The sequence below is a fragment of the Copidosoma floridanum genome, unplaced genomic scaffold (assembly GCF_036245765.1).
Source record: "Copidosoma floridanum isolate Cflo_tuat_1 unplaced genomic scaffold, Cflo_Japanese_pri ptg000019l, whole genome shotgun sequence".
Taxonomy (NCBI): domain Eukaryota; kingdom Metazoa; phylum Arthropoda; class Insecta; order Hymenoptera; family Encyrtidae; genus Copidosoma; species Copidosoma floridanum.
The window spans coordinates 10,138,804-10,166,520 of record NW_028321896.1 but is presented as its reverse complement, the minus strand read 5'-3'; the positions used below and the strand labels follow the sequence as shown (position 1 = coordinate 10,166,520).

Below are 27,717 nucleotides of genomic sequence, written 5' to 3'. Positions count from 1 at the left end.
TTAGTGATATTCGAATTTTTTATTCATCTTCTTTTTTCTTCAAAAGTTGCTTACTGACAAATCGTAGTACATGTCTATAAAACTTACATTTAAATGCACGTCGAATCGCTGGCTATCGCAGAAATTTTTTTCTTTTTTTCTTTTTTTTTTTTATCTACAAGTATATCTCACAAGAGTGTTAATAATAATACAAAATAACGCTCATTACAAACGTAATAACGCAACGCGACAACCAATCTTCGATCAAGACTGACGATGGGAAAAAATAAAAAACAACAATATGTTCTGGATCTCACTTTGACATATGTACTCTCATCGCGTTATTGGAATAAAAAAAAAAAAATTACATCTTAAAAATAATAATAATAAAATTGTAATAAATACGAAATGTATAAACGTATAATATATATATATATCACAAGAAAATGGACAGTTGGATCGTTACAGGTGTGCATGTACACCGTTTCGTCGTCGCGTAATCGTCGAGTAAAAAAAAAAAAACAAATTAAAAGAAAATAATACAAGTAATCCAATTCCTCATCATCACTCAACACTTTTTCGAAACATCGCGATCCACCCTATTTTTTGTTTCTTCAACACAATCAGCTCAGTCCCACGTCTCTCATTCTTCGAATTGAACTCCTCCCTTTCCCGACCGCACCCTCTTGGCTGTGAATACAACCAGTGGACAAAGGCAACCCTAAGCTCGATCGGAAGGTGGAACAAAAAAAAAAAAAAAAAAAATCAGGGCAAAGGCGATGCTGGTGTGTGCTGTTCTCTCGTTAAAATTCGTCCGACCTGTCACTTCGACACGTACACGAACCTACATCGGTAAACGTCTTGACAAATGTGACGGAACGCGCGACAAAGGCCGCTCCCATCGTCGCGGTTCTCTGACTAGAGACGGGCGCACGCACCATCTTCTACACCATAGATTGTCGACGTGCACGTGCCGCTGGTACATCGATGCATGATATCTCGGCGTTGAAACGATCAAAAGTCTCTCAAACAAACACCAATGCACACTCGGTCGCGGTAGATGCTGGTGCACAGTCTTACGGAGTGGTTTTACATAGTCGTCGCTCGACCAACCCCCCCAACGCGGGGACGTAACTCCTCCGAGGGCTAATAACTGTCCGTACGTCAGAATCTCCGGGGCGACGAGCTTGCTATCCGGTTGGTTCGTCGCGTGCGCGGCTCGCGGGTACTCCCTCGGTGGACACCCGTCTTTGGCATGGGTTCTCTCATCACGTACCATCAACTCGTTCGTGGCTCGGTTGCTGGTCGGACACTTTCGCTGCAAATAATAAAAAACAAACATTACGGCTTGGATGGATCCTTTTGCAAAAAGCTCCGTATATGATATACCTATACGCGTGATTTCACCTGCAAGCACAGCGGAGACAGTCGCTCCGGTTATTACACCGTCGTTTCGATCTCTCGTTTGCGTTTATTGTACGGGTTTCGCGACTCGTTTCGTAATTGGGTCATTTTTTTTTTTTTTTACTTGTATCATTGGATGCTTTTTCAATGCAAGATGACACGTAACGAGAATGACTAGTGGCTTTTTTTTTGTTCGCGCGATGAGAAACGGGTTACATGGAAGACATTGAGATTTGCAGTGCACTTTTACGGGCTTTACAACTGTATACTAAGACCACTGGATGTCAGTTAATTGGCACGAGGGATATTTTTAACGTAACGTGTTTCCGTTTTTGTTGCAATCGAGAGCATTTGCAAGAAATTGGAGTAATAGTTGTTGAACCGGCCGAGACTCGACAAATATACCTGTTGTTTAACTGAGAGGCATAAGGTGATGCTTATCTCACTTTGGAAAATAAAAAAGGTAAACCATCAAAAAAAAGATTGCTGCATAAATATTCAAATGGAAATAGTACCATCACAAAAACAAACGAAAACAACAATTTTTGTTTTTTTTAATTATCAAGTTTATAAAATGCCCTTTAAGTCAACAATTACATCGAGAGGCAACGAGCAATGAAATTTTATACATCATCCTCTTTTGTCTTAGACGTCGAACTGCACATTTATTCCAATAGCTATTCTCGCCACCCACAAACCAAAACCCCACAACCAACCAACAATACCAATGTTTTGTTTTTGTTTCGAATTACCTCGGGTAAGGTGGCGGTGGTACGTGCGCGGGTGGCTCACTTGTTCGGGTCAGTCCGTGAACTCCCACGACGACGGCATCGGGGAACGTCGAGTGTTCGGCCGAGGCGAGGGCGGATGCACCGCAGACGCTGCTCTGTGGAGTCGACGTCGACCAAGCCAACTGGCCGGGGTTCAGCTTTATCGCGTCATCGTAGCTGGGAGGCGCGTCGGCGACTGCCTCGTAATCCGGAGGCTTTTGCCGCGAACCCGAGGATGGCTCCTCTATCGAGATCACGTGAATGGGGTCGTCGATCTGTTGACAATCATATAGTTGTTTTGACAATAGGCTCATATTGTAATGGACGTTTTCATGTTTCATCTATTTTGGTCTCCCGTAAAAGTCTCGGAATGAAAAATAGAAGGAAAAAAACCTTATTCATTCTCGATGACGCAAATCATCACAAATAGACAACCTACGTGCGCTCACATAGGACTGTACAATTATAATGGACATGGTAAAATAAGAACGAGCTATGGCGATCGCCGGTCGACGGAATGCTTATTTCCGTCCCGTGCACTTTACGATAACAGTACGCGTCATAGCGAGTTAGCGCGAGGCAGAAAGTCTATACGCGCGAGCACATGTCATGTCTACGTTTGCACACTAGGTATGGTCGAGATAGCTCCACTGGCTCACTTTTTCCGGCTCTTTCCTTTAGCTGTACACATTATTTACGACGCCCACCCCTTGCTCGTACGCCTCGGCACTATAGACGATTGCTCTTCCACGCAACTGATGGAAAAATAAGATCGGAAGCTAAAACGGGTCGTGTGTAGAGAGAGCACAGGTAAGGTTGCAGGTGCAGTATATATATATACTTGTGTGTGTACGCGAACGGCTATTATATTGTATCTATAGCCAAAAGCCGGTGTAGGTAAGAATAGCGATGAAAATAGATGCTTCCGGGTTAATATCCTCAAGTTGTACGATATGTATGACCAGGGAGTGTAGAGAACTGAATTTATTGCACAACCTCATTTTGTCGTTTTACAAATAAGTACGGGGTTAACGAAAATAAATGCTTTTTCTTTCTTTATTATTGTTATTTTTGTACGGGTGCGAGGACAGTTTTTTAATAGGTATGGTTTTTTTTAGTCGCTCATTTTTGTGTCTATAATTTTCATTCAATGCAATAATGTATTTTGTCGGTGGTTCCAACGTCTAGATGAAACTTTTGTTATTTTCGAAAGTGGAGCAACAAAAATTATAATTGACGACGCTTCTCTTGATAATGAAACTTATTTAAAGCGTACAAAAAAACATAAATACAAGTGGTTTTTATTCTTGTTAAATAACTTTAAATTTGTAAGATAATAATACACCTATTTTTAGCATATCGGTAATTGGAAATTCTCTTGTGTTTACTGCGTATATTTTAATTGAGCTGAATGTATTCCTTTATAAAATCACATCATTTATTTTTTCTCACTTCCAAAGTACCTAGGAAATTTTACAACAATACAACAAAACCCGTTAACAGAGCGACTCCACCTGCGTTTATACGTAACTGTGTGTGCATGTGACCGCGAAAGAAAGTGTACAACCCGTGGAGACCATTTTAGATTTATCAACTGCGAAAAGAAGCGTTAATAATCACGCTTGAGGGAAAATACAGTATACGTGTGTCTGAAACACGGAAAAGTCGTTGACCGTAAAATCTCGTTAAATCCTGTCTACTTGAGGTTTTTTTTACCTCTAATTTCCTAATGTACCGTTAAAAAGTAACAAAATCGCGATAAAGTAGCGAAAAAAATTTTTTGTGGAACTTGTGAAACAGGAATCACGTGAAATTCTGATTTCGTAAGTTCCAGTTTAAAAACACAGTCAAATATTGATACAATGCATTGTAAATTGAAAAAAAAAAAAAAATTCCAAATCGTTTGTTATCCAAGTTAATTTATGTTAATTTATACAAAAATCCAAGATCAAATATAGCACTAGTAACATAATGCCCAAAGTTTCTTGTTAATTTTTTTTAATCACCTAAATTATGCTCACTGATAATTTTACGAAAGCCCAATATCTGCTCGCGCAACAAGGTTAGTCGGAGTATTTCAAAAACAAACAAGTATCTCGAAGCCACTCGTTGGAAATTTTTTTTATCAAAAGCTAATGTATTAGGTTACTCAAATGAGCGATAGTGTTAATATAAACGAGCCATAAATCAAGCGAATGAAAATAAATACAATTGAAAACCCAATTTCATCACTTTCGGATGATCTTTGATTAAAACCCGATTCCACACACCACTTGTGTTTTAAATTCTAACAAGTGCCAATTCTGCTAATCGATAAGAAAAAAAAGAAAAAAAAACGTTCCATCTTTCCTCGTATCGTTCTTCGTAAGTTTTATCTAGTTTCATCCAAGCGACTTGGTACCAGAAACATCCAGATATACCAGAAAAAAGCTTCGCACTCGCGTCCAAGTATCATACGAATTTTCCCCGTCATCATCCAGATAGACCAATGGATGAAAAACAAAGAGAGTCAAAGGAAAACAGCAACATACCTGGGCAGTGATGGGATGAGCGGTGCGGTGCGTTTGGGAGATAGTCCTCGTCGGGGGCGTGTGCAGCCAGCAGCACATGGCGACGCAGATGAGGAGGGCACCGGCCACGATGCAGGTCACCCCTATGTATCGCACCGGCTCGACGTAATTTTCCGCCAAGCCCAGCCAGTTTATCACCGCCCCGACGCACAGCAGGATCATGCCGTAGCGGTACGGGCGCTGGGAGCCCCTCGTCTCCTCTATCGTCATTGCTGGAAACATTTGGGAAATTTTACGTTCTGTTGGGTGTACACGAATAAAAAAATACAAAAATACTTGTTGAAAGTAATTGAAGTTATTATAATTGTATGCCCTTCGGATCAGCTTAGGCAAAAAGAATTAGTTTAACAAAAAGTCGTTGGCGCCAACAACTACAGTCACTCTTTTTGTGAACGGCAATGAACCAGTGTCCTTTACGCACATGAAACCGCGAGGCAAATGACACATGTCACCGATAAGCGGCAAGGGGCATTAGCATTAGCCAGCTCATCGGGAGGGAAAAAAAAGCTTATTAAACGTTCGCTTTTATCGCGCTATGCATCTCGACGCCGCTCACGAGCTTATTATTTTTTCTGTGTCGGTGTGCTCAATGTACGTCAACGTGCGCAGTACTTTTTTATCGATCGTATTGACTTTATACCAATTTTTTACGTGGAAAATCGATGGCATGGGAAAAGTAAAAATAGAGCCAGTGTAGATGAGGAGAGAAATTCAACCGAACATTGTTATTTATGTTACCTCAAACTATTATACAACAAAAAAAAAAGAAAAAAAAAAAAGAAAAGATGATTACGTAAAATCAATGTAGTTGAATAATCATATCACGTGGCATTAGATTACTATTCCTTGCGAACGTCATTATTGGGAGCTCAAATCGAGCGTAATTATTACGGCGGCTTCCAGAGTTCAACGTTTCTATTATGATTCGGAACGAAATTTTCAATGCCAAGAGCAAAACATTTTCCCCGCCGCGATTTCAATTTTACACCCACACGTGTGAATCTATCATTATTTTTAGGTATATTCCTGAATGAACGTCTGGATGTACGTACTGTGCAGTGTATCCTAGTTAAAAAAAAAAAAAAAGAAAAAAAAAGAGGTCTCCTGCTAGCCTTGGCTTTGTTTGATAAAACGTAGTTCCCACCAACCTTATCAATAACTCGCTAAATTGCAAGCTTAATATTTTATGGAGTAAAACATATACGTTTATCGCTCTGAACGGAGCTATAAATAAAACCATCGATCCACCGTTCGCGCACAACTTACAAACGGCAAATGGCTAAATCATTCAAAGCTGTTCTGCTAACGTGACCCAAATTCGCGTAAAAATCGAATCTGCTAATTTTCATCGCGTCGGAATCGACGAAGCTACCCCCGAAAGAAGAACTCGACAATCAACCCCTTCGGACACTTGGTCTCGTTTGCTCATCCAACTGCTTTCCGTCCATCTTCTCCCCCCCAATTCGGTAAATCAAATTGTCCCAACTGTCGACAGAGACGGAGTAGATTCACCTCTCGCGAAAAACGTAAAAAGCCCTGCACACCTGATGGCGAATCAGGTCACTGGCTAGCCAGGGCACAACTGTCTTCTCTCAAAGAGCCCCTGCAACTTGCACTTTGTCACAAAGACAGCGCGAAATTTTCCAATGAATCTAAAAAAATTTTGTTTTTTTTTCCATAAAGACGCACCTTCGTTTGCTTTGTTCGCACGTGAGAGATGACGACGATGATTATGATGATTTTTCATGTTTAATTGTGTTCTTTTGTTTACTCGCTCTTCCGCATAGCTCTTGGCAGATCTTTATCACGCTCGCACATATACGCATGCAAACGAGGACGTGGAATAATTATTGAGCAAAACGAGCGGTACTTTTCATGAGTTGCATATACAAGGATACAAAGAGCGCGCGCGGGGAGAAATGACAAAGGGGTACATATGGGATGAAAGCTCGGAGGAGACAATTTATGCGCGACTTGTTAGCATTGGAACCCCCTGTTTTTATTGTTGTTTCTTTTTTTTCTGTTTTCATCCAAAAAGTAATAACAAAAAAACATTACTGCCGATTTCGTTGTACAAACGCAAACGTGTTGTTTCAGCGATCGGCCGCACCTTCCGTGGACAAAACACATTTTCAAGGAAACGACGCGAAAACATCTTCGGAATATCACATTTTTGTTAATTGTACAGTTAACTAGAAATCAACCTTCTTCTTTCGCACGTTTCGCGCTCGATCGCGTGCCCAAAGGACGTCTCATTGACCAATGACGTTTGTGGATATACATGATCTATATGTACACAGTCGTGCAAGCTCTACTTATTGCAAATGGCCATTGTGGAGAATATCATCTCTAGGCGGTGAATGGCGAGGAAGAAATTGGCTCAACTGGCTTTAGCAACTGGTTCAATCTGCATCGGCGACCGAAAGTCCACGGCGTAAACTGTTGTTTGTCCCGAAAGGACCATATCCTCGAGTGGCCACTGTATATACATGGCATCGTGGCATTTGTCAATATTATTGTTACCGTACCTAACAATTAAAAAGAAGAAAAAAAACATTGTTGGCTCTACAACAAAGTCCCGTAAGCCACGAAGAAGCGAATGCCTATACACGGTGTAAGGCGCATCAAGTGCTGATGGAGAAAAATGGCCCTTGGGTACACAGGAGAAGTAAGTCCACGACGATCGACGTGCGTCAGTATAGATCCACACTTCCGCGACTCGTATGGGTCTCGGGGGGGACATTAGGTCGGTCATTAGGGGGAGTGTAAACCTCGCGCTGGTAAAAGGGTGCTTCAATTACACGTTGCAAAGCATACACACGCATACCTTGTAGAAGCCCATACGATACATCGTTTGGCATCGGAGTTTAAAAATACAACAGCCTCGTAAGGGTATACATTAGCTTCGGTGTGTTGACGAGCAAGTGTTTTTCCCGGGTGCGTCAGTGTTTTCCGATGAGTCGGGGTAAAAAGGCATATATAGAGCTCGGTAATCTCGAGGAACGACATTCAACAGGGAAAATCGGCAAGATCTTTCGTTCGACACACGCACGCACTCTCACTCATAATACACTCCACAAAATGTATGATCCATGGAAAAAAATCCTGTTTTTGTCCCAAATTCCTTAAAATAATTTTTTTTAAGGCAAACCCTCGAAATCAGGCTTATTTTGTTCGCAATATCGTGTACCGTCGCGGAAAAATCATGAACAAGGTAGGTGACACCATTTACTATATTGTACATGTATCGTATATTCATAGATGTAATATACTAACATATGAATTGCGAAAAGAGGGCGTCACCTTTACTAAATCCCGTGTTCATTTCCCTCATGGTACATTACAGTCGGAGCAAAGCATGCTCCAACTCGAGGGTGTGCCTCAAAAAAAGTCAAAAAAAGATATTTTTTGTGGATTTCCTCGTGCATATATGTGCGAATGACCTCATAGGGGAACGACAAGGAGTTTGATTCAAGAAGAGCATTCAAGTCAAAGGTAAGTGCAACGAGATCCATCAATTCAAAGTGCAATACACAGGCGACAAAGGGACCCGAGAGCGCGACGATCAGTCAAGTTAAAGTGCCATATGCACATCACCAAGGCTCACCCATACCCTATAGTTCAGTACACGTGTATGCATTAGAAAATAAAATGGTAACTTTGAGAATAAGCGTCACCTACGCAAACTGTGATGAGGAGGTGGTGGAAGAGAAGAGAAGCTCGGAACTGCACCCCAAGGCCTCGGAGACATCGTCCTGTTTCTCAATGCACTAGCTTTTTTTCGTTGCACTGTTGTTTAAGGTAACCCTGTAGCTCAGGAAAATACACACGCAAGTTCCTCTTCGTTCGGGAAACAATGCGAGCACTGATATCGCGAGTGCGCGGTTAACTGGTTTCACGAGCGGTAGAGGAAAATTTCACAAGTGCGCTGCCACGGAGATAAGACGGATTAGCGATTCTTTATTTTTTTTTTTTTTTTTTTTTTATTATTACTCCTTCTCTTTTCCTCTTTGAACGCAAAAGGCGGGGCTTTTTTTTCAACAAAGTCGACACTCGTATCTCAAATCGGAAACTTTCTTTTGGTTTTTTCAAACTACTGTGTGATCGATGATTAAGGGAGTGACGTGCGTAGACGTTTGCACAAGTCGAAATTACTATTTCGAAGCTCATAATCGTTATTTAATTGATTTGACGATTTCTCGAAACGAAAGCTCGTGTTGCACATGCGCGGCAGTACCGGGTTTTCCATGAGAATGATGTCATTGGTTCCATGAACAATATTATACAGAAATGAGTAATCCACCCAAGTGAAGGTTTTCGTCGACTGAACGAAAATTCCGTTGTTCAACGCATTAAATTCAACTGTCAGCTGCAACTATTTTATTTTTCCATTTCCGTACGAAGCACGCAGCTCACCAACTGATAAGTGCACCTAAACGAGTTGACATTCCCACGCACAAAGTGCATTTTCCTGATAATGCAATCAATGCAGGGAGCGATAACTGCTCTTTTACCTGAAGAAATAGACTCTCGAAGACACTGCACGCGCGTGAATATAATCGAATGGAGTGTAAAAACGCGAGCCGGGATTGTCGTATACGCACGCGCGTTTGGGAAAAATAAGTCCCAAGGGGAGGTAAGTAGGTCTCAAAAAAGAGAACTTATGAAACACAAGTACCCCTGTTTTACCGAGTTTAAACATATGCTGCGAAATTTCCAGGATGCGAGGAAAACACGAGTGAGTCACAAGGGCTTTTCTTTCCCTCATTTTACGTTTCCGGTAAAGTAGGGAAAAACTCCCGTGCTTCTTGAGGTGATGTGTTTGTTTTTCTGTATGAAATTGGTTTTTGGTGGAATTTTATCATCAAGTATAGTGTAACTGACGAACCAATCATCCAAATGCGATTTATTCGCTTAAAATTTTAATGGGTCACAACATCATTTTTAGCTTCTTCGGTCAGAAATATATCGAAATTAAACAGATAAACGCACAAGGCTGACACTTTATCTTTATTATTATTTTTTTATTTATTATTGGATACTACGTAAAATTTCCTTCTCGAGTCTTCTCGCCTCCGCGTGAAAAATATTTGGTAGGAGGTGTTAAGCTTTTGATAAGAAATACCAAATAAAAATTATAGTGCGCTAAGCGAGGCCGTGTCGTCTTTGCTCAAGTTAAACTATATACTCATTGTACGTCAGACGACGGGAATTTTGTTTGACACTCTCATATCATGTTCAAACATTTGATGGCACAGTGTGACAAAATCGTGTGAATAAACGTGTTTCAATTCATCCAACTTTGTCACACGTATAAGAGTAGATTTATGAAGTTAATGAGAATTAATGAATAGATTGAGTTTCTAGAAAATTCCTAACCCCGAGAAAAAAATCTTACTGCACTAACACTCTAAACTAGAGGCAAATTTTTCAATTATTGCAACCTAATACTATTTATAATTTCACAGTGCACTCGTTAAAAAAATTAGTAAGTACAGTAAATATTGGGTCACATCAAGTAAAAAATCCCTGTACCCTCTGAATCAAAGAATATTACTTTACCCTCATTCGGTTAAATATTTTCGTATGAATAAAAAAATATAAGTTAATTAAAAAAAGGACTTGATAAAATTAATTTTTTTTTTTCATTTAATTATATGGAATGTTGTTTTGGTCGACCAAATGTTTTTTTTACTTAAAAGAAAACTTTTAACGAAACGAGGGTGAAGAAATTTCTTTTGATTCAAACAATTGGGGTGCTCGAGCAGTTTGCAATGACATAGTCTTCCACAGCGATGCAACTCACGTAGATTGTTACGCAAAATCGAAAAACTATGAAAAAAAAGAAAAAAATTTAATGAAAAAAGTATACCTGAAACATCACCATAAACGAGAACGGACGTCGAAAATGGAATAGGTCTATTAGCCATCGCACAATACCGTAGCACTGGACTTAGGAAAACTCACGTCCCCGTAAAATATTTCACTCACCAACAATCACAAGATAGCAATGTATATGCAAGTATAACAATTGAAAGATCCGAAACAAGCACTTAGAATTGGATATAAAATTGCACAAATGCACCGTCGTCAAGACTCCCTACGCAACAACAGTAGAATGACGTTTCGCTGCTGCGACGTACCGGTCGAGGAATTTAAGGAAAGTCTGAGCGTAGGGGATCGTCAGCTGCTATACCCGCTGCTCCGATACTTTCTGGCCCCTCCCCGTCATCGCACAACGATATCACCAATGAACGAAGGTGACGAAGAGATCGAGAGGGAGAAAGAGACAGTGCGCTCACTGTATGCTCAAGATTTCTCCAAACTCTTCAAATTGGTTTTCGATTTACAATGCATGACAAGTTTCCTCTGAATTCTCCACGTGTAGGTGTTGTGTCTCCTTTTTCCGTCGATTTTAATGAATTACTGTACGATATGGTTTCTTTTTCGCCAAATATAAAAATGGACAATTTCGTGTCACTAGCTATGTAATGGCTTATATAGCAAGAGAACTAACTGCATGTTGGTCATGGGTAATTGTACCAAAAAATCTACGACAAATCGCCTGGTCCTACTTACAATACAAGCGGGTTTTGTTTTTGGAAGGCGCTTATTGTCACAGCAACGACCCGCACATGGGCCAGAGCTTCGTGTTGACTCTCTGCTGTGCAAAGTTTTTTACGACGTCACTGGTAAACACATTCGATTTCATCGACAATCTGTATTTTTAGCGAGTGCAAAATACACTTTTACGCGTACACACTCTCGTGCAGTTATCGTCTTGCACGCGCGTTATGGTTATCATACCAAGAAAAACAAGAGTAATATCCAACAACTGTGGTTTTTACGAAAACGAATTGATTATTTGTTCATACATTATGCGAAATCTGTAGTTTGTAATGTGCGCAAGAAATTTTGACAAGTTTCATAATGAGGATCGTGCCTTATCGGTTAAGTGTTGGCTGAAACATGGATAATGATTTGACTTGATGATGAGCTTTTAGCCAAAGTTAATGAGGTAACAAGTTCCCATTTGGTGGCAGCACACTTAAGAAATACGACTTTTAGATCCAAACAATACCCTCATTATTCTGATACGTGTTAATTTTGGTATGATTATTTACTCTTTTGATGATACAAATCGACTATAAGTTTGACTGTGCTAAATTAATAAATATACACTTTAAAGAAAATTGCTGAGGTTAAGGAAATAATAGTAAATTTTGGGTGAAATATGAGCTGTTCTGAAAAAAAAAAAAAAAAAAAGTATACTATCCCGAAATTAAAACACTTTGGATGACTTTGGAGTAAGTAATGGGAAATATTAAAACTAATTTACCTATCTTTACATAAATTATGAAAAAAGTCGTGCACACGGCACAAATAGTATATATTCCATTTGTAATTTAACAACGTCTTACACATTATAACACACTTAAAATGTAATGAAAAAAAAAAAAAAAAAAAAACTGTAAATAAAAAAATTATTTCTCATTTATTTTATGAATATTAAGTTAAACAATCGCAGTTATGAATAAAATTAGCAATTACGTCATTTGAATAACTAACTCGTACTAAAGAGAAATTATATTACAAGTAATGAAAACTTTTAGAATTTAATAAACAAAGTGTTTAAATAAGTAACTGTAATTCTTTGTGTATTCAAGTTCTATGTGGTACTTGCTCAATTATTCATTGAATATTTATTTGTAGCAAATATATTAATCCCACTCGATAGATGTTAAAAAGAAACTGTTTACCACTGATTACACGTGAAATCACGTAAACGTACAATTATGTTGTACACAATTTCTAACGCGGAATACGCGTGCTGAAAAAAAAAAAAAAAAAAAAAAAGAAAAACCTTTATCCATTCAAGACCTCAGCTGAAATTATCCTCGCGAGAAAAACCAGCACAGCAGCTGGGGTCATTGAACTTTCTCGGCCGCAATTTACGCGCCGTCAGGAACGAAAGAGAAGCTGAGGGAGGAAAAACAAGGCTCTCTCCCTCTCTGGCCCCACAACCCCATTGTTACCTGCGCTTTTGCTTGCACCCCTCCGCACATATGTTCTCGCAGTGATGGATATGTTACGAGGAGAAAAAAAAAAAAAAGGAAGAAAAGAGGTGTCCTAGGGATGCCTACTGGGCTCGTTTACTTGTCCATGTGTGCATCTGAGTCAACATATACATGTTAATGCTTGACATCTGCTATAGGTAAAAGTGGTCATGGATTATTGGAGACGAGAATAACGGCGCAGAGTCGATGATATTTTTTTATCGGTGATCCCGAGACTCCATTCATCGTTTGCCGATTATTCACTGGACAGTTGTATTGAGAGAAACTAAAACACTTCAGGGGCATGATCGGCATTATCGGTGTGAGAGTTGATTAGATCTAATACATGATTATTTTATTGATAGTTTCATCAAATTTAATTATTTTTACTGAAGTGAAAACAGTACATCACACCATTACCGTTCCAATTAGAAAAAATCATAAGTAGAAAAAATCGAGAAAAAACGTGTCAAACGTCGCACCTCAAGTCATTACTGAAAAAAAAAATATGTACCAACGAACGACCTAATTACTTCCTAATAGTGTTTTCTGCGATAGCCTTATCCAATGCATATATAAAAATTATATAGATCATTAGAGCAAAATGCTGACGACAATACGTTTAGATTTCTGTTCAAAAGAGACATGTGCTCAGAGCCCATTATTTTCAGTTTTCCATTTGCACGCTTCACAAGATTAATTGGAGTTTATCATACATTTATGCATATAAACATGTCTCGTCTTTATTGCGTACCATACGGGAAAGGTATTTTAATAGTGTAAAATTAAACGCTACGCTATAACAGATTAGGACACTTTTTATCGATTCCTTGAGAGACAGAGAGTTGGACTAGTTCATTAACAAAAAAGGAGAAAAAATAGAGTTCATCTTTGTTACGAGCTTCAAATGAATACACCGTGAAGGGTCCCGTGAACTGTTTTACCCGAGAGGCGGGAAAAAAAATGACACGGCCCCGAGTGAGTACATCGCCAAGCAAACCATTTACAGCCTTACAACCAGCGAACAGTTACAAAGGTTTCCCGTGACGGCTGCTGCAAACTTTGGCTAAGCAAAAAATGGCATAGATACGTATACAGAGCACACAGCTTGCTCTTGATAGACGTAAAAAAAATGGGGGGGGGGGTAAAAAGAGAGACACGGTCAGCGCTCAATTACAAGTTCGACGTCCGCGCGCGTCGTCGCTCGATTGGATTGAAGCACAGCGGACCGTACACAAGACATCATCGCTCCATACCATCTCTCTCGAATAAAAGCGTGACGTCGCGGAATAACGCGAGTGGGACCTCTCTTCGTGTCTTTATTGCGCACTCGTGCTGCGAGCACATGCATAAAAAGTGTATGTATTTATACCCGAGAACTGTGGTGGTGCTTGTATAGCGGGAAAAAAATAGAGAGAGAGAGAGAGAAAAAAAACACAACCGTCTAATTAGAATTACTTCACACGTATTTCATTGAGCGAGGCTCTCCGTGCGTTGCTCAACATCTGTTTTGTGTGTTTACCATACGTCAGCTAAACATTTTAACTTGGCAACTGAGCGTATAATATATGTTAATGGCTCCTTGGGCGTTTGTTTGTGTCTACATGAATTATTTTAATAATAATCGACGAGGCTATCGTTCGGGCGAGGAATGCGTTACATTGTACGGGTATCGTCGCAAACAATGATTTCACTGTCATCTCGGTGGGTGTCACGTCATTTGTACTTTAATACATGATTAGTAAAGACATGTCAATTTAAACGTATTTATTCAAATCAAGCATTATTATCAGACTTGGACAAAGTCGTAGTTATTATTTAACAGAAAAGATACTATTTTTAAATAAAATAACTGTTTTATTAATTAAATTGAATTTTTTTTACAATAACGTAACAATGTTACTTGTTATGTATATATATATTCATCGTATTTAAATATAAATACATCAAAAATGCAAACGTATTTGATGTTTTTATTAAAAATAAAATAGTTTGAATACTTTGTTTTAAGTAAAAATAATAAAAATTCTTATGAACAATTTTTAATGATTAAAATATTTTATTTCCAACAAAATATTTCTTTAACTATTTTATTTAAACTATTATTTTAAATATAATGATAGATACAGTATTTATTTCAGATAATTAACTTAAATAATTATTTGGGTAACTTGGATTAAGCTGAAATAAAGGATTTCAGAGTACTTTAACTATGTCGAGTACTGCCCACCTCTGATTATTATTAGTTGCAATTAAAACAAACAACAATCTCTTTTACCATTTTATTAAAAAAAAAAAAAAAAAAAATTTCGTTTGATAATCCCGATTTACTACTAATTGGCAACAGAAAGATGGAAAAGATAATTTTTTTTTTCCACGCACGGCATGTGGAAAATAGAAAATCCTCCTCCAACCGGATACCGAGTAACGCACGTATATGTCTTATCAGTCATACAGAGGAAACTCGAGCGTGACGAAACGAGCTCTCGGGGGGTGCAACTCCAGATTATTTTGATTTTTGTGTTGCATCTTATCGAAAATCCAAACGTTGCGAACTACTCATTTTTTTTACCCCCACGTAAACAACATACGAGGCTCGAATAAAATTTTTGCAACGCGTCAATTCCGCACGAATAAAAAGCACACGCCTCAGGGATTTTTCGGTCAAGTTGCCTAATTTTTCTTCTTTTTTTTTTCCCTCACTTCTCTTTACACTCTCGTGTAGATCACTATGATCTATTTTTGACGGCCAAGCCATAGACAAACAGTAAAAGATCCACCATTGCGCAAAGACAAACATCGACACCAAAAAAAAAAAAAAAAAAAAAAAGAAGCAAAAAAAATATTTTTCCCAAAGCTCCGCAAATAAGAGCACGAAAATCTTATTCTCACAAGAGACACACCCCCGTATTGCAAAACGTCTTTCCTCCATCCATAGGCATACCGCGTCTAGAGAGATAACACACGCGCAAATGAGCCCGAGACACGCGTCCCGGCTATACATATGATGCACTAAAGTGCAGCGCCGTTTTTTACGCCACGTTACGTAAAAGACGCGTGTGTGCCCCGGTGAAACAGGTAAGTACTGTTACATCGCGCGACCGCGGTCCGTTACAGAGACTAACCTTCACCTGAATTCGGGCCACTTCGCTGCTCGCGCCGGCACCTACATACGTACGCATGTATTTATTTTCTATGACGGCTCTATTGCCCGTACCTATATACGTACACGCGTGTGTAGTGGTGATGATGATTGCAGCTATCCACCTGAGTGTTGTATGGCAGTTTTCTTTTTCTTTTTTTTTTTTTTTTTTTTCACACACGTGAGACTTAATATTCATTGTGTGTACGCAAAAAGTATCGCCAGTATGTATACGGCCACAGGTGGTGTACTATTTGCAGGTGGAGTTCGAGGTGAAGTGAGCAATTTTTCTAATTTACGCAACGAACGCACTCGTAAGATCAGAGAATGTGTCCTTTTTTTTCTGTGATTGCTTGAATAAAATTTGAAAAAAGAAAAAGTACTGCACATGCTGTACTTATTAAAAGTTTTCGTTATCTCTCATATTCACTTGGTCTACCCAAGTGTTATTTTAATGGCGATGAGCTTTTGTTTCCAAGCGATCGAGTGAATTTCTTATCGAGTGTTTTTCCAAACTGATGATTGTTACCATCTACTTTAGTTGAGCACTTTCTAGTGTCACTCGCATCATACTCTATCCATACGAGCATACACTATTATCATTACAAGTTTCAAGCTATGAAAACTGGGTTTAAGAGAAAAAGAAAGTGCCGAAAGTGAAAAATGCTTCGAGGAACTTTGCCATGCTTGAATGAACCTTTTAGTTATCATATAGGAGTGATAAAGCCATGATAGTGGTTTAAAGTCGGTGAATCACCACAAGACATAGGTATCGATGCGCGAGAAGATATTGATTTTATGAAGTCAATAACGTGAGACAGAAAAAATAAACTACTCTCTTCTTTTTATCCCTGTATTGGACGATGCTCACATTTATCTAGAGATAATGACCCACTGTGTCCTGTACACGTACGTAGGTATCTCTAACTCTTGGTCGCAACGAGGGGCAAGTCGACGATTGTGATAAAACATTGACCGAGAGCTACATGTCTAGCGAGGAACAAAAAAAAGGTAACAATTTCTCTCGGCCACTTGAAACCACACGTACCATTCAATCCCAAAACGCGGTTGCTACACCTCTACAGGGTGTATAAGTAGTCCGGTAATACACGCGCTTGTCACCGACTTTTTGTCCAATGGGTGGCTCGACGCTTCCTCAAAGTACCACTTGGAGTGTAAAAGTCGTAATGCAGGAGTAACCGAAAAAAAAAAAGAAAAAAAATCAAATCAACGACGAGCCAATGAAAGTAAAAGTCCAAGGGTCGGGGTGTCACGCAACGGAGGGGAATATAACCACACACGAGTGAACTGATTAGCCCTGGAGATAAAAAAGGACTCGAGGACTCATTGACGATTGCCATGGCCTTTGTACTGGTATACATAAATTATGATTTTCGCCCACACCATCTCTCTCTCTCTCTTTGTTAGAATCACACCACACGAACGACTGCTCGTTTCGATTATCAGCCAACGGATCTCTTGCACTGAAATTGATGCACGTATACCGTTGCTTTTGTTGCATGTATATATACAGGCGACGAGAGCATATGGCGCTGACCCACTGGTATTATCGATGAAAACGGCCGATTGCGGTTACGGTTAAGGAAGCGCGCGACACGTACATCATGCATCACACGCCCGCGCTGTCGGAAATTAGGGGGGTGACATTCCTCTGGTGACCTGGTTACCGTGTGTACCTATACACCGTATAGGTACGTCGTGGGGGTGAAAGTGACAATACGATGGTTATACCGCTGCAGTGACTCGAACCACGGGTTTGGTCGGAAGTTTTTTTTTTTTTTTTATCTCCAAATGTATAACCACGTAGTAAGTTGTTTTTTTTCTTCTCTTTTTCGAAAACTGTGTGATTTACAGTCAAACGAGGCTAACATTGTCGAATGGAATTTTTCACACCGACAGCGATAAGGCTAAGTCCTGTTTATTTTTAGTTTAACGCCTTATCTTCGCGGATTTTTAATTATTTGACGAACTTAGGGGCATTTGAGATCGAAATCTGGGTGCGCGTGATAAATCAACGCGATTATTGCTCCGTGTTTCGCAATTATCTGATGCGTGGAAAAATTTCTGAGGTAAACGTTGGTCTTGTTGGAAACGTACTCTACCAAGTACAGCTACAGAATTTATTTTTTTTCCCCAAATCGTATATTATCAAAGGCAAACAAGCACAATAATGCGATGGAAAAAAACGTACTTGGGAACCGCGTCGAAAAATAGTAACTTACCGAGTCTCACGAGGAAAACATAGTTGTAATCGTCCAATATTCGTACCAACGTCACAATGACACACCCGCTTTATCGCAGCCTCGGAATAACAATAACTCAACTACGCGTTTGATTTAACCCAAGATCCAAAGTTAGTATACCCTTTAGTCATCAAACGATTGAAGGATCCACATTTACGTAAGATTATATGACTCGAAGTAGACCAGCCTCGTAATATATTAACACCTATGAACATCGTACCCACCGCACAACTGCCAAAGGTGACTGACCATCAGCCAAATTCAAGCTAAAATAGATCAAAATGTGAGTCTCAAGGCTGGATTAAAATTTGTACGTTAGAATGTGGTCAAAGCGGAGTTTGAGCTTCGAGCCGATTCGAGGTGAAATTGAGAAATGACGAGAAATGACGTTCAATTTGGTGATAAATATACTCGCGTCGATCGATAAACAATACATTTTATCAGGCGCCATCGCCTTGACGCCCGAGAAAAATGTGCTGGAAACATCGCAATGTCCAAGGGAGCAAGATAAAGAGAGAAAGCGACTGTCTCACGGTGGAGTGATGTAACATTTTTAATGCACGAGGGTTGATAATGAGACGATAAGAAAGTTTTTTCCTTCTCAGTCGCTCTCGTCGCTCGCTCGTGTACTCGCGTCTATTCTGTAATGCTTAACGTACAAAAAATTATACCAAAGAGATAGCAAAAAAAAAAAAAAAAAAAAAAAAAAAACCTTTATCTGATTATTTTTGAATCGCTGTACGTTTCACCACATAAATGAATAAACGCGAGAGATGAGCAATTGTCGTGCAAAGTTATTCATGAGCACCACACCATACGAGGTAAATGTACGACAAACGAAATTAGCCACGTAACCAATTGAATCAAGGAGGACTCGACTTGGAGCCAAAGTAGCAGCTCAAAACGTGCTATCTCGCATAAATCCATGCAAAAGTGGAGTTGGCACAAATCACGTAACTCTATTATTGAAGCAGTGACACGCGCACGCGGTGATCAAGGGTATGTATGTAAGGTAGCTTCCATGAGTTTAACGCAAGGAATTGAGCAACGCTTGGTTAAAAAAAGTGCAATCTGTGCACGAAAACGCGCTGGGCTTTGTGTTACGAAAAGCCAAGTCGATCCGACAATCCCCGAAGAGACTATTCTACGCGTGCCGAGTCTCGCCCACACATTTATCCGTACCTATACATAAATACACATCGTAAGAACGAATGAGTTACCTCTCGCGCGTCTATTGCACATCGTGTGAATGGCGATTGGCGACACACGACTTGTGCAGCGTCTCGACACTCTACCCACCCACGGTGAGCGTATAACGAATATATACACATAGGCGAGGCAAAAGATACGCGCGCGTGTACACGTGAATGTGATACGAGCGCGTGGATGTAATGTGCGTATAGGCAAAAAAGCACACGCGCGACCTTCGCGCGCGAGAGGCGATGATAAAAGGTTGGTTGTGCGGGTTACGCGCTCAAAAGGTTTGGTTTCTCGAGGAGCAAACGAGATGAAATTTGCTCCTCTGGCGCGTGCGTGCATATAGGTGCGAAGAAACACGAGGGATAGTCACGGTCGCGTCATTGATGAGGAGCTTAGTTCAATTTTATGGGTGCTACGTTTTGTATATATGCGGGCTCCGATGAGGGTACTTTTTTTCACGACATTGAGCGAACGATGGACTATTTCTTGTACCAATAGATGGGCTTGTTGTACAACTCAAGGTTTGGTTTGAACAAAATATGAAAAAAACAATATCTAGTGTCAAAACGATGAGATAATGTAATAAGGTAATAAATATTTTTGTCACAGATTTTACACACTTGTAATCGTGTTGAATCTGTGACAGCCTAGTTCTTTTACCCCACAGTTTTCCTACATTGGTTTCTCTCATTCAAAAGTATCCAGTTTAATGGAACTGGTTAACCACTAGGTGCACCATTAATTTGGTTGTTGTACTCTTTAAACGTGTAATTTAACCCCTTTGGATGTACAGTAGAGCACCACAAAATAGTAACGAAATTGACGTTGAATCGATATTAATCTACAGTACGGCAAAGCTGCCACATGAGTGTACAATAGACTCCGATGCTCTATACAACGCGAGGAGAAGAAAAAACAGTAAATCATTCCCTACGCACTACATTGCACTCTACTGTTGTCCAGGGTTGCGTATACGAGCGCAACTCCCCCGTACAACGCAAAAAAGGACTCTCCTGCCACGACATGTATGTATGTATATATATGTTTCAAAACGAACTTGCAGCCGAGCCTCGGGCTGTTTTGACGAGGAGAATAATACAAGACGCAGCCGGTGCGTCGATTAATACCCCGCTCGAGCAACGACGCGCATGTGTACCAGAACGAGGATAAAAAGGAGAAGGCGAAGGGGAGAAAAAAAAATTCAGCGCAATGCACCCGTCACATTTATGAGAGTACGTTACTTATACCCTCATTGGGATGTGCGAGTGAGAAAATCTTATACGATGCAATTTCAAGGGGTGCTTGATTTCTCATTCGCTAATATTCCATACCCGATCCAACTATAGTTGTACTTGTAATGTCCACCGGTTTTTAAAACGTAAACAGCTACAGATGTCTTACGTTGCTTGCGACGTAGCACGCAACAATTGAGGCTGTACTGGAGACGCGTAGCATACGCACGACGGCTTTACACGGGGCTTATGTGCAGTGTGCGATAGTTGACTCGTGAATGAACAGAGGAAGGAAGAAAAAAAGAAGAGGCAAAAAAAAAGTGTGCCTACTCAACACCGCGTTCTCGCTCTCGTGTGTTGTTTTACTCGGGCGTTTGCGAAAGGCTATTGCGGAGCAATGAAAACTTGGTGGGAGCCTCCCCGATCTGTTTGACTCTCGGTATTGTTTTTGGTGCTCAAAGTGTGGGTGTACCTGTTTATTTGTTTTTTTTTTCTTTTTTTTTTTTCAATGTCATCGGGTGGAAAAACAAAAATTAGTCACGATTTCGCGAAAAACCTCGGACGGGCACGACGCGACGACGCACTCGGTGTTTTTTGTTTGTTTCCCCGTTTCCTCGGACTCGTTTTCTCCAACGTAACACTACACGCCACTTCCCGATGAATTTTACATACACTCGACGTTGCGCTGAAACAAGATGCATTATTTTCCAGCAGCAGCTGAGCACGCGGGCGTTAAATATTTTTGGTCGCGGTGCGTAAACGCGCTCTTGGAGCTGTACTGACGCGATGATATTACCACGGCGTTGGCGAGAACAGCTGCGCACTGTCAACATGTTGCAAAACTTGCACTCGAGTACAACTTTTTACGGGCCACGGTTTCAATCTTTCGTTGTATTAATCATTTTTCAACATTAAATGTTTTTCGTTAGCATTGGAAGTGAATAATCCAGCTTCCCACTCACCGGTGAGCTACACCCATTTATGCAAAACTGACGTGATATTCTCTCCCGATCGCTTGGAAACACTTTCCGCGTTGAATATCGTCATTCAACAATTTGAATTTCAAACGCCACTACCGCTCGCAAAATTAAATTTGCACGTGTTTTTTTTCCCCGTACGCCACCGAGATTGCATAGATTGATTTTAAATTACCTCCAACTGTGCAAGAGTGTGCCCATTGTCTCATTGTAAAATTTATCGTTTCGGATGAAATCGACCGAGATGCCGGATTTATCGGCGTATACATTTATCGCCGCCACTTGGGCAACGAGTGTTCAACAATGAGATCTTATTTACTAAAAAAACAAAAGGCTTGCATCACGGCTTCCAGGTGCGTTTCTCCGTACTATTGTACAATTAGCGTGTTTACGTATTGGCCAACGCTGTTGGAGTGACTCGTCGAAACGACACAAAAAGTGTATCAAGAGACGAAAAACTACGTGATCTTGAGCAACAGTCAACGCCAAACAACGCGTCTTTAGCCTTGAGGCTTTTGTCACGTGTAAAAAATGAAATGTAACGGAAGAAAACGCCCAGAGTAAATGAAAAGGATGAGCGACCAACTCCTGAATCCTAAATAATAATCGCCTTGCACGTGACTCACCAAAATCGGCAGGAGTATCGGTATCCTCGGAGGAGCTAAAAGACACGTCCTCCTTCACTTCCTCTCTGTTTCCAGACACGGAGTAAATCACTGCTTCGAAACGGCTAACGCAACAGGTACTCGAGGCAGTTGCTCTTATCAACTGCCGCAGTCGTCACTTGCTCCTCCTCGTCTTGCACGTATAAATACGTGTGTGATGTTATACACACACTCGGTGCCGCACGCAGTTTAAAACCAACTGACCGGTTCGACGCGTTTTCGCGCCTCCGCGTCTCTCCTTATCTCCCCCGCGCACCTCCCTACATGTACACCTACTTTTTCTCCGAGCAGTGATACACGTCACGCGCGCACTTCCTGGCTTCTTTTCTTACGCATGCAACATCGCCGCACTTGTTGCTCTTGCCCAATTGGTTTCCAACGAGGTGTCGATCGAGCTCTTTATTTTCCCTCCTGCTGGCACACGTGGTCGCTACGGTCCGGTAAACAATTGTTGCAATCTCGCGGTATCAGTGATAACGGCCGATTTTTCGCTACGCGCAGTAGACAGCAGCACCAACGGCTGTCTAAGCGCGACTGCGACTCGGGACTGTAATGTACTCGCTCGGCACGACTGTTGCTTTTCTCTTTCTCTCTCTCTCTCTCTCTTTCGTTCTATATACGAGCCTCCCCCTTTCCGTTCGGTCGGGTCGGCTCTTTTTTCTGTACGTACAGCTATATACGCGTACCGATTGTAAGTGGTGCGAGCTCTCCTTTTTTTTCCAAAGCGACTCTTATACACAATATACCTATGGGTATACGTATCTAATAGAAACTCTCTCTTTTTCGTGCAGCCGCTGTTCGTTTGGTACGTACAACTATAATACTGTATAGGCAAGTCTAACCGGTCGTATTGGCGCGAGGCAGTGTGAAGTATACTTACCGATCCGATTTACTTGACAAATGGCAAAAGCTCGCGAGACGCAGGAAGCTGATCTTTAATTGACTTTAGTACCATACAACAGGTGTATTTTTATATGAATCAATCGTAATATTGTATATTGATACGCGAGTAGAGATAAAAAGTCCGTGGAACAAACGTGCTCACACGCACCAAAATTATTGGCTGCCGGACGGTTGACGGTCTCCAAGGTGCTCTGAATGTGCGTAGGATGTGGCTACCATATGGATGACAAGTGGGTGTTGGGCGTATTGTGTATGGACGTGAAACATTAATCTATTCAAGGTCGTGCTTTTTTGCTTATCAGCCGGACGCTTTTGGTTTCGATGAATCGTTAGAAGCTGGTATAGAGAATTACCGATCTGATCTGCTGGTGAAGGTCGTTGTCGTGGTACTCTTTAAATGTTAAGTGGAAGTTATCCTGAAGTATCTGCTATCTATATGCCTTATCGTAGAAAGGGTTGGGTAACACTGTAAGCGATAGATAATGTGTGTACTTGAGAAACACTTTCTCTCGCACACGTGTCGCTTGAGCGAGTAAGTATGAAAAATATCGTTATTATTGTTGAAGAAAATTTTAATAACGAGTATTAGAGAAAAATCTATCTGGAACATAATGGTCATCCGTTCAATTGGGAAAAAAAGAGGGTCAAATTTCAGCCAACCGAGGTGTTTTCAGGACCAAACGATACTTTCCTTTTAAAGTAACTTTTTTTTTTTTTTTTTTTTTTCTTATCAGAAACGTTGTTTCATCATCTCTCACAGGTTTACTTCAGTGCATATTACGCACGTACAGTCATCATCACTTATACATTACGAATACGCTATATATTATATCACAAGTCAATAGTACATGACAAATGGAGTTCACGGGGATATACGTCACATTGTATGGAGAAAATACACTAGCTGTACTCAGCCGACGAAATCCCGTGAAACAAAAATCGATGATGGTGCCGAGCTTTCGACAACACACGCCAGACACTGCCTTTGAACAACAAATCAATATGTTAAATCGCGACCGCAATCGCTCCAGCCCCCCGTTCTATAAATAAAACGTGGGGGAGAAAAAGTTCATTTTAGGGCAGTAAACGCGGCCTGGGCGGTATAGTAGCTCTACAATCGACGCGCAACTTGGGTATAGATATTTTCCATGGGGCGAGCGACCCAACTCGTACGGGGCTTGGCTATACACATAAACGCAATGTACCACACTTTATCTTCACTTTTATACCTTTACCGAATATTTCTCGTATGCGCTGAATACGTAAAAATAGACACCGACCGGCATTTGATGCGACAACTCACGTCTTTTAGCGGCGCGATTTCCACCAAATTGACTATAGTTGAGTTCAACGAGAGAAGCTAAAATAAGTGCTTCTCACCGGAACACGATATCATCGATCTGCATAGCGAAAAATGTACGTAACACTCTCAATTAAAGCCCGATGAAACAAACAATCATGTTGACGCACTGAAACAACATCGGTATTATTGATGAGTCACGCTGTCGCACGCCTTTACACTTGGATTAAGCCTAAACTTCGCTATCCGGTTATTTTCAGCCGTGCGCGAACTACACAGCAAATCGTCTACGGTGGAGGTATACCCACTATGGTCCATGTATATATATATTCCATTGCTCGCTCCCGCGAGAGCCGCTCCGAAATCTACGCCCAAAGACACAACCCCCTACCTATACGGCCTCTCTAAAAACAGTCATATCGGACCAAGGTACTTATATTTCCGTGTCTGCTGCGTGTACGGATGGAGGCCCCTAAATTTGCTCCCGAGCACCGCGCGCTAGATAATTGCTCGTACATAGGGCGGTCCACTGCTCTCTTCCCGAACGCTTGCCCACGAGATTCGCGTTTCACCGAGAATCATCAAAGAAGCGCGCCGCATTCGACGTCCACGCGTATGAGTATACGGAGTGCCGAGGAAAAGATGACAGGGGGAAGCTGCGGGCTATTTTAGCCGACGTGTAATCCGCACTTTCACCTTTCCTCCTTCGCATGTATACCCCGAGGAAACGCGGATTTTCCCCGCCGCGGTCTGAATTATCGAGCGACCGGTTAAACTGATATTGTTGGCGTCGTTATGTAGGGCTGGTTTCGCAAGCCCACCGATTGCGCGAGATTCATCGAGAACTCGGGACTTGTGGGGCTGTTGTGGTCTTGTGATTCTCGGATGCATGGAACTTTGTAAGGTGTAGAGCGTGTAATTGGGGGTAGAAAATAAATACTAATCGAGCACATTGGCGGAAGTGTCTGGACAAATCGCTTATTTTTATGCATACCGATATTGGCAGTGGCACGGGTTCTTACGGTGTTTTATATACATTTTTAACTGTTGATCGATTGTTTTGCAACATTTTCCGAGCGAACCGACAATTGGAGTTTGAATTCATTTTTCCGTTTCTTTAATCGCAGCAAGCGAATCTGTAACTTGATCTTCCGATTCACCGAATCGGAACGTTTGGTTCAATGAATTTTGAATCGAGATTAAAATTCCGTAATTCAAAAATGCCTCTGGAGTAAATCAAGATTTAAAGTTGGCGATCCAAAAATACATGTAGCATCAAATTGAAAAATATTACCAAACGTAAATATAATTTTTGTACGAAAATCGGCATGTTTCAAAGCCTGAAACGGATAAGGACCATAAAAAGGGGCTTTCTAGTTTTCCAAGGTTTTTTTTTCTTTCTTTACTTTGTTAGTTGTAAAAATAATTTTCCAATATCATCGTAATAAGTTTACGAGTATACGTTACGGGCTCATGTAAAAATTGTCGTAAAATCGGGATTGTGACGCACCCTGTACTTCGGCAACCTGTAACACTGGAAAAATTTAAAAAAATTTGTACCACTATATACGTTCGGACTGATATATCCGAATATAACTCGTATAGATATTAAGAGTATTTTCCGCGGGGATATTAAATTTGTTAGATTTTGTATCTACCACTTAAACACCGTAAAACTCTTATGGAAATTCTTTTTGGTTCTCTAAAACCGATAAAAAGCAATGCCAGTATGGGTGATTTTGTGATCAAATTTTCAATGATCGAACTTGAGCAGTAAAAAGCTGTATATTATTAAAAAAATTTTCGGAGGCCAATCTTAATAAATAGTGTTTTCAGTGACTGGGCAAAGAAAAATTCCTTTTTTTTGGAAAATGACTCATAATGAGTTGTTTAATGAATTGGTAACATGTTTGTAAAGGATCCTATTTTCTTTAAAAGTATAACGTATAAATATGCATGAAATATAGGAAAATGAAGCACTGCTGTACTACGTGCGCGCATACATCAGGGGCCGACTCTAATTGTTCTCCATACCAACCTGGCGCGAACAATCCGTAAGCTACCAAGAAGCGCATTGTTGTATATTATTTCCCTTCCGCGTAAAAAAAAGCGTCGTCGACCGAAATAAAAGCACGCGCCACAATATATCCTCTTTGCACACTGCAAATTAACAAGTGTAACGATACGAGGTGTACACTGGTGTGGTCCATCGGTGCATGTGTGTGTGTACACCACGCGGTATGTAACGCGAATTCACTAATCACTCGCCAAGACTCGTGCAAACAAAACCGATCTCTCAGTGTGAACCGCGAGTGCCGTCGAAGACAACTGACTCCTCGATCGGTCCAATCGAAACATCCCGCATGTGAACCACGCGCGCGTGCACTAAACGCTGTAGTAGTAGCCGATACGCCAAATGAAATCACGCGCTCGGCCGAGCGATCGGATCGTTTGTTTGCGATCTGATGTTAAACGAAAGACTCTTGCTTCGTACTTGTATATATATATATACGTTGGTGTGCACGCGTGTACATGGGCTCTGAGGAACTCGATTTTAACAGCCGAGCGTATATGGCGTAATCGGTACACATATGTACGAGCATCCGAGAGTGCCAAAAAAGAAGAACACAAAGCTCCGGTAGGGGCCGAGTTCGTTCACTCTTTGTGGATTTTCACATCCGAAAGGAGAATCGAGAGGCTTTCCTTTCTCAACGATGTGCTAGTAGATGTGAGCGGAGATCGTTAATCTTTCGATTGGAGGCGCCCCTGACGCGGGGGACGCGTGTCACCACACAAATCGGTTGTTGTACGTATACAGGTTTTCTCATTTTTCCATGTGTATATAATATATGCCTACTCTTGCGCACGAACTAAGCGCACATGAAAAAATTCCAACTTCGCGGTTGAGCCATTATTTTGCTTTATTACTTTTGATTTTCAAGGCCGTTCTGGTTAAATATTGATTTGTCCGATGAAGATAAATGAGGTATATATATATACATGTACATTGTGTACATCGTTAATTACAAGATTCGACGTGTTTGTCAATTTCTTGCGATTCGAGGGATGCGCGGCAGGAAATTTGTTTACAGTCAACTGTGAAAATTGAATCGATAAATAATTGGTGTGTACAAGTGGTAGCGACATCGTTGCAGCTTCATCGCGGCTCTGGACGGCAAAGGTATTGTGTGGCAAGTTGTCAATAGTTCTCGTAAATACCGTGGCAATCTGTTGTGAAAAATATGAGTGAATTT

General features: G+C 40.7%; 1 protein-coding gene across 4 annotated transcripts; it reads right to left on the bottom strand.

Annotated features, from left to right (window-relative positions):
- Nucleotides 1-26,569, bottom strand: LOC106644651 (uncharacterized). Of its 4 annotated transcripts, none has more exons than XM_089592792.1 (4): nucleotides 26,502-26,569; nucleotides 4,685-4,935; nucleotides 2,136-2,428; nucleotides 1-1,297 (listed from the first exon to the last, which is right to left on the bottom strand). In XM_089592792.1, exons 1-4 carry the CDS (start codon nucleotides 26,536-26,538, stop codon nucleotides 1,258-1,260), a joined length of 621 nt encoding a protein of 206 aa, XP_089448918.1. In that variant the 5' UTR covers nucleotides 26,539-26,569; the 3' UTR covers nucleotides 1-1,257. The 4 variants fall into 4 exon arrangements, with proteins under 4 accessions (XP_089448918.1, XP_014215759.2, XP_089448917.1 ...); XM_014360273.3 differs by lacking the exon at nucleotides 26,502-26,569 and adding an exon at nucleotides 22,222-22,306; XM_089592791.1 differs by lacking the exon at nucleotides 26,502-26,569 and adding an exon at nucleotides 10,596-10,878.
- Nucleotides 26,570-27,717: the final 1,148 nt, after the last annotated feature.

Excerpts from the sequence above, each read along its gene's own strand:
- LOC106644651 (XM_014360271.3), bottom strand. The coding sequence starts at position 8,474 with ATGTCTCCGAGGCCTTGGGGTGCAGTTCCGAGCTTCTCTTCTCTTCCA. Across the intron at positions 4,936-8,404 it reads ACCTCCTCATCACAGTTTGC|CAATGACGATAGAGGAGACG; the intron begins GTAGGTGACGCT and ends AAATGTTTCCAG. Across the intron at positions 1,298-2,135 it reads CCACCGCCACCTTACCCGAG|CGAAAGTGTCCGACCAGCAA; the intron begins GTAATTCGAAAC and ends TATTATTTGCAG.